An 8,031-nucleotide genomic window follows, 5' to 3' on the forward strand; every position below is an offset into this window, starting at 1 on the left:
GCTGAAACTTATGTGGAAGCATTCTTGGGTAGTGTAGATTCTAAATTGTTCAAATCATGACCCCGGGGGGTAAGGTGGGGCAACAATAGGGAATCCAAGTTTTACATTGAAATATGTAGTAAAAATCTTTCAAAAAATCTTCTCAAGAACCACTGGGCCAGAAAGGCTGAATCTAATGTGGAAGCATTCTAGGGTAGTGCAGATTCTAAATTGTTCAAATCATGACCCCTGGGGGTAGGGCGGGGCCACAATAGGGAATCCAAGTTTGACATTGAAATATGCAGAAAAAATCTTTAAAAATCTTCTTCTGAAGAACTACTATGCCAGAAAGGCTGAAACTTATATAGAAGCATCCTGGGGTAGTGTAGATTCTAATTGTTTAAATCATGACCCCTGGGGGTAGGGCAGGGTCACAATAAGTACTTCAAAAGGGGGGGGGGGGGGGGTCAGGTGAAAAACAGCAAGGCCAAAGTTACTCAGGTGAGCGTTTTGGCCCATGGGCCTCTTGTCTGTTTTAGGTTACATATGACAACTTAACTGTTTTAGGTTATCTATGACAACTTAACTGTTTCAGGTTAATTGTGACAACCTTACTGTTTAAGGTTACCTATGACAACTTTACTGTTTTAGGTTACCTATGACAATTTTTCTGTTTTGGGTTATCTATGACAACTTAACTGTTTATGACAACTTAACTGTTTCTGGTTAATTGTGACAACTTTACTGTTTTAGGTTACCTATGACAACTTTTCTGTATTAGGTTATCTATGACAGTTTTTCTGTTTTAGGTTACCCATGAAAACTTTACTGTTTTAGGTTATCTATGACAACTCTACTGTTTTAGGTTACCTATGACAACTTTACTGTTTTAGGTTATCTATGACAACTTTACTGTTTTAGGTTATCTATGACAACTTAACTGTTTTAGGTTATCTATGACAATTTTTCTGTTTTGGGTTATCTATTACAACTTTACTGTTTTAGGTTACCTATGACAACTTTACTGTTTTAGGTTACCTATGACAACCTTACTGTTTAAGGTTACCTATGACAACTTTACTGTTTTAGGTTACCTATGACAATTTTTCTGTTTTGGGTTATCTATGACAACTTTACTGTTTTAGGTTACCATTGACAACTTTACTGTTTTATGTTATCTGTGACAAAGTAACGGTTTTAGATTAACTATGATAACTTAACTGTTTTAGGTTACCTATTACAACTTTACTGTATTAGGTTATCTATGACAACTTTGATGTTTTAGGTTATTTATGACAATTTTACTTTTTTTAGGTTATCTATGACAACTTTATTGTTTTAGGTCATCTTTGACAACTTTATTGTTTTAGGTTACCTATGACAACTTTATTGTTTTAGGTTATCTATGATGACTTTATCGTTTAAGGTAACTTTTGACAACTTTACTGTTTTAGGTTATCTATGTCAACTTTATTGTTTTAGGTTACCTATGACAACTTTACTGTTTTAGGTTACCTATGACAACTTAACTGTTTTAGGTTAACTGTGACAACTTTACTGTTTTAGGTTACCTATGACAACTTCACTGTTTTAGGTTATCTATGACAGTTTTTCTGTTTTAGGTTAACTATGACAACTTAACTGTTTTAGGTTACCTATGACAACTTTACTGTATTAGGTTATCTATGACAACTTTGATGTTTCAGGTTACCTATGACAACTTTACTGTTTTAGGTTACCTATGACAACTTCACTGTTTTAGGTTATCTATGACAGTTTTTCTGTTTTAGGTTAACTATGACAACTTAACTGTTTTAGGTTACCTATGACAACTTTACTGTATTAGGTTATCTATGACAACTTTGATGTTTCAGGTTACCTATGACAATTTTACTGTTTTAGGTTATCTATGACAACTTTATTGTTTTAGGTTATCTATGACAACTTAACTGTTTTAGGTTACCTTTGACAACTTAACTGTTTTAGGTTACCTATGACAATTTTACTGTTTTATCTTACCTATGACAACTTTACTGTTTTAGATCACCCATGACAACTTTATTGTTTTAGGTTATCTATGACAACTTAACTGTTTTAGGTTACCTATGATAATTTCACTGTTTTGGGTTACCTGTGACAACTTAACTGTTTTTGGTTTTCTATGACAACTTTACTGTTTTAGGTTGCCTATGAAAACTTTACTGTTTTAGGTTACCTGTGAAAACTTTACTGTTTTAGGTTACCTATGATAATTTCACTGTTTTAGGTTACCCATGACAACTTTACTGAAGTGTGAGCAAGTGTTAGACAGCCTGGAAATGTCAAAGCCGCCTGTAAGTAAACACTATTGACCTTCTATTGCTTATGGAAGACAATTACATACTAAAAATTGGAAGCTGTAGGTTCCACTTGTATAAACCCATTTGTAATAATGAATTTCAATTCATACAATCATTTGAAATACTTTGCTGCTTAAACTGCCTGCAAATTCTTAATGTTGCCACTGTCAAAAGATTTAAGTCATAATAACTATTATACACATTACTATATTAAACTAAAATTTATATCTTTTTTAATAGAGTGGTGCTGGATCTGTTCCCTCCACCACTCCTACAATCACCACCACCCCAATGCATATGTGTCAGCCACTGCTGGATGCTGTGGCAACCAATATGAAGTCCCCAATGTTTAACCATGCTTTACAGCAGACATTCGGCCCAGCCATGACAGCTCTCTTTGGAGCACCAATAAGGTAATTTAAATCCCTGAGCTGGTAATACATACAAATTTATATAACGACAATGTCAGTTCCTGGTAGCAGAATGTTGATATATCTTCAGAGCCCCGAGTCCACCACCAAAGAAGAGGAAGAGGGAGGCAGAGGAAGACGAGGAGATTCCTCACATCCTTCAGGGAGAGATCGCTCGTCTAGGTGGACGATTCCGAGTCAATCTCGATTCAACTCAGCACTCAGATTCCAAAGACATCCATCTTGTTTGTAAAATAGGTATTATATGATTCATTATATAATGTAACGCAACTTTCCTTCACAACTGCTTTCTTTCACGATTTTGTCTAACACCACTTGTGACCCAAAGCAGTTTAAGACTGGAATTTAGTGACTTTCATTCCTGCTTTTGAAAACAAGAGTCATAAAATTCTTACTTTTTAGCTCACCTGAGCCGAAGGCTCAAATGAGCTTTTGAGTGGCCTCTAAAATTTAGGCACCAGCTGGCACCTTATCAACACAAATTAAGTCGCCAATGCTAATTTTTAGTCGCCAGGCAATTTTTCTAAGGCGGCAACTTTAAAAGTAAATAGAATATAGGGATCCATGATGTGCCTAAGAAAACATGACATGTCCATTGCTAAAAATAAGTTTCTCTTCTTTTAAATTTCTTTTTCGCTTTTTCAGAAAAATTGTTAAAAATGTGAAAGTTTCTGGAATTCGACAATCGCCATGTCAATTTAAAATGGTCGCCAATATGGCGACTAATGGAAAATTTTTAGGCGCCAATCAAAAATTTTAGGCACCATGGTGACTAAATTAGTCACCAGTTGGAGCCTTGCTGATCAAAAAGTGTCCGTCTATGTAAGTGTCTGTAAACTTTTCACATTTTTGACTTCTTCTCAAGAACCATGGGCTAATTTCAACCAGACTTGCCACAAAGCATTCTTAGATTAAGGGGATTCAAGTTCACAGGAAGTGTTGCGCCCTCTTTCAAGGGGAGATAATTAAGAATTCGTGAAAATATGGTGGCATCTTTTGAACAACTTCTTCTCAAGAACCCTTAAACCAAAAAAGTTGAAACTTATATGAAATATTCATTACATAGTGTAGATTCAAATTTGATCAAGGTCCCCAGGGGAAGGGTGGGGCCACATTGGGGAAGTGAAGTTTTACATTGGAATATATAGGAAAAAACTTTTAAAATCTTCTCAAGAACAAGAAAGCCACAATTAGTCTTATTGATATTGAAGCATCCTCAGGTAGTGTAGATTCAAGTTTGTTCAAAACATGACCTCCGGGGATAGGGTGGGGGATCAAAGTTTTACATAGGAATATATAGGGGAAAAACTTTTAAAAATCTTCTTCTCAAGAACAACAAAGCTATGATTAGTCATATCGATTGGAAGCATCCTTAGATAGTGTAGATTCAAGTTTGTTCAAATCATAACCCCTGGGAGTAGGGTGGGGTCATAATGGGGAATCAAAGTTTTACATAGGAATATATAGGAAAAAATCTGGTTCTCGAGAACAACAAAGCCATGATTAGTCATATTGATATGGAAGCATCCCCAAGTATTGTAAATTCAAGTTTGTTCAAGTCATTTTCCAGCTGTAGGGTGGGGCCATAATGGGGGATCAAAGTTTTACATATGAACATATATAGGAAAAAATCTTTAAAAATCTTCTCATAAACAGCAAAGCCATGATCAGTCATATTGACATGGAAGCATCCCAATGTAGTGTAGTTTCAAAATCGTTCAAGTCGTGCTCCCCCCCCCCCCCCCTTCCCCAGTGTAGGATGGCAGACAACATCATTAAAATTCTGTTTTCAAGAACAGCAAAGCCATGATTAGTCATATGAATATGGAAGTATCCTCAGATAGTGTAGATACCTGGGGGTAGGATGTGGCTAGTACAGGCAATCAAAGTTTTACTTATGAATATGTTGGAGAAGAAATCTGCTGATGAAGAAAAGCAGGGCCATATTGACTCACATGAGCGATATGGCCCATGGGCCTCTTGTTATCCTTAATACTGTCTTAAAAGTGTGAAACACAATAAAACAGATCAGTTCATGGATTTTCTTTTAAAAAAATATATACAATTAACGCAATTAGGAATACAAACAATTAATTTGTACAAATAAGTATTTATTGAATATATTTTATCAAAATTAATAAGATTCAAAACTATGATAAAGGACAGGGAACAAGAAAACAAGTATATACTATTTGATATTCATATTTAGTATGCATAAACTTTGAAAATTGCTAGAAAATGATTCCCTGATTCAAGACACTTCCTGTCATATGTGAACATTTTAGAATTTCCCTTGATACATTGCTAAATACTGGTTTGACTGTATATTTCAAATTTAAGTAATGTGTGGATGTTTCAGTTTATACTTCAGTACACAGTATACACTTGATTTATTGTATGGTAAAAGTCGCACTAACTTGACTGAGCTGGTAACATATAAGTCTGTTATAAACATTTACATATTGCTTTCTTGTTTATAGATGACAAAAATCTGCCCTGTGTTCCTCCAATTTCTGTAAAAGTTCCTGAGCTCTACCCCAGTGTCAGTCCTCAATGTGATACAAAGGCACAAGACTATGGTAAGTAGGACAGGACGGTGAGCCCAAGTGTTAGTATACAGACCCAGACATAGGACAAGGAACACGACAGTGACCCTTTTATTTAGTCCACAGTGTGATACAAAGGCACAGGACTATGATAAGTATACAGACCCAGACATAGGACGAGGGGATAGGACAGTGACCCCCTGCATCTCTACATGGGATATATCAGAATCATGGATATGTCATTTGCAGATTTAGCCATGTGAACAATTTTTTACTAAAATAAGATTGCATACAATATGAATTATTTGAATTTATTTACTGAGTGAATGACAATTATACATTGCAAAAAATTTGCTCATAGGCAATTTCGGCACATATGAGATTCACATATGATGCCCTTTATAGCTCACCTGAGCCAAAGGCTCAAATGAGCTTTTCTGATCACTTTTTGTCCAGCATCGGTCTGTCTGTCCATCTGTCTGTCTGTCTGTAAACTTTTAACATTTTCGACTTCTTCTCAAGAACCACTGGGCCAATATCAACCAAACTTGCCACAAAGTAACCTTGGGTGAAGGGATTCAAGTTTGTTCAAATGAAGGGCCATGCCCTCTTTCAAGGGGAGATAATAAAGAATTAGTGAAAAATTAATAGCATCTTTTAAAAATCTTCTTCTCAAGAACCACAGGGCCAGGAAAGATGAAACTCATGTGGAAGCATTCTCAGATAGTTTAGATTCAATCTTATTCAAATCATGACCCCCGGGGGTAGGGCGGGTTGTCATTGTCATCTTTGTTGTCGTGGTTGTCATAAATTTTTCACACTTTTTATCTTCTTCTCCAGAACTACTTGGCCAATTTCTTACAAACTCTTCTCATGAACAATAGACCAAATTTAGTGATTTTTAATATGCAAACATTGTCAAGCCATGTAGGTTCAAGTTTTATACCTCTGGGGATAGGGTGGGCCACAATGGAGAATCAACGAAAAAATGTTTTTAAAAATTGCATAAAGAATAGCATGGTCAAATCATGAAAACTATGTACAAGTCATGAATGAAGCACAACTGACCAAATAGTTTTGCCGCTTAGAATGGCAGTATAAATATGGAGAAATTTTTATGGTCTCGATTTCACGCCCAGTAGGGATATTGACAACAGTTTTGGGGAATGTTTTGTTGTGAAAGTGGTACAAGAATATGTTAGGAAAACACAGTAATATTTTGAGATGGCATCTGCAATATACGGAAAAATAAATCAAGAAATAGCACACTTTCGTGAACCATAAATACAAAATTTTTTCAGTGGGTGGCACTCTAGCTCTCTGATCATCCATCCCAATTTTTTCAGACCAGCAAGCTACATATCTGCACCTATAATCACTTGTATCCCCTTGTGTTCAGGGTTTTTTATGTATTACAGTGTATAATTGCTATGTTTTCAGAGTCGAGTCCATTCCTGTCTTCCATACAAGAATCCCTTTCCCGCTTACTTCTACAGATGCCCAGTAAATATACATTCACAGAGCTTATGGATAAATGGGTAAATACTTCCTTATTTATTAATTTTGTCTGCTAATCTCTTTTTACTTGTCAGACATCATAGAAATTCTTATCAGGTTAGCCTGCATTTTCATTGTAAAATATAAAAAGATTGTTCTCAACCTCTTGTTTGAGTTGAAAAACAGTTTTAACTTTTGAAGATGTTTGTTGATTTTGCAGGAGATGAGCATAAGAAGAGCGTGCGCAGCACCATCCTAGGGTTGATGGCTGTGATAGATAAACTGTGTGTGGATGGGATACTAAGAAAGGCTGTGTGAGAGAAACTTTTGATTGTTTGATGAATATGAATAAATTTTATGTGTCATTTACTGTATATATATATATTGTGAATTGTTCACATGACTGTTGTTGAAGATATGACAATAAATGATTTTTCGAATCTTTTGTGTTTACAAGAGTTATCTCTCTTGTGTCGTGGTTCTGTTTGGGTTTTGTTCACCTTTTCCTCCTCCTTTTGACTTTTGTCTCCTCAGCTTGACCCGATCAGAACAGGCACTGTGAAATTTAACACGCTTGTTATCAAGTGACCCTAAATAATTTTGTGATGGCGACAATCGCCTCTATAAAATCTTTGGACGTCTCCATAATGAAAGGAGGAGGGAAAATAATTGACGCGTGGTCTATAGGTTCGTCAGAGTTTATTGGGAATATTTTGCATAAATGATAAAATAACAATGAATGTGAACTAAATGGTTAACAGTGACGGGGCCTTTGTCGGTCGGGTGAAAAGCATGGTCAACCAGGGTGAATTTTACAGAAAGCTACATATTGTGGCAAGTCACTTGTCAGCTTACAGAATGATTGTCCATTGCTGATCAAATCAGCAAGCACTTACATTGTATATTAGTCTCCCGGATGGGTGAAGTTGCGTTTATTTAGATTCATCGTTACAATACATTCCAACATATAATTCAGTATAACATTTACATTTGATATATTGTGACTGTGAACAAAATTTTGACGAATTATACTTGAAGGAACTAAGTTTTTCTCTGTTTACGTTAGAATTAAACGACTTGCATATGGTCAAGCTGTTCACGTAATAATCACTGATAACTGGTAATGATGTATCGGAGTAGCTAGGTTGAAGAGTATCTGATCCTGTGAGGAGTTTTCAAAATGCATTGCATTTTTCTAAATGTAACGTGGGACCAGTTTATGCGAACTTTTTTCACACA

General features: G+C 35.6%; 1 protein-coding gene across 3 annotated transcripts in view; it reads left to right on the plus strand.

Moving 5' to 3' along the window:
• LOC133197692 (mediator of RNA polymerase II transcription subunit 15-like) overlaps positions 1-7,234 on the plus strand; it is a 49,183-nt gene extending 41,949 nt beyond the window's left edge. For all 3 annotated transcript variants that reach the window (XM_061333843.1, XM_061333844.1, XM_061333845.1), the window contains 6 exons: positions 2,246-2,312; positions 2,559-2,731; positions 2,820-2,986; positions 5,230-5,328; positions 6,736-6,833; positions 7,013-7,234. In XM_061333843.1, the coding sequence (XP_061189827.1) occupies positions 2,246-2,312; positions 2,559-2,731; positions 2,820-2,986; positions 5,230-5,328; positions 6,736-6,833; positions 7,013-7,051 (643 nt within the window). In that variant the 3' untranslated portion in view covers positions 7,052-7,234. The remainder of the gene's footprint in view (positions 1-2,245; positions 2,313-2,558; positions 2,732-2,819; positions 2,987-5,229; positions 5,329-6,735; positions 6,834-7,012) is intronic.
• Positions 7,235-8,031: the final 797 nt, after the last annotated feature.

Source organism: Saccostrea echinata, unplaced genomic scaffold (assembly GCF_033153115.1).
Source record: "Saccostrea echinata isolate AGI-Se365-2 ecotype Australia unplaced genomic scaffold, CSIRO_AGI_Sech_v1 ptg000030l, whole genome shotgun sequence".
Lineage (NCBI taxonomy): Eukaryota > Metazoa > Mollusca > Bivalvia > Ostreida > Ostreidae > Saccostrea > Saccostrea echinata.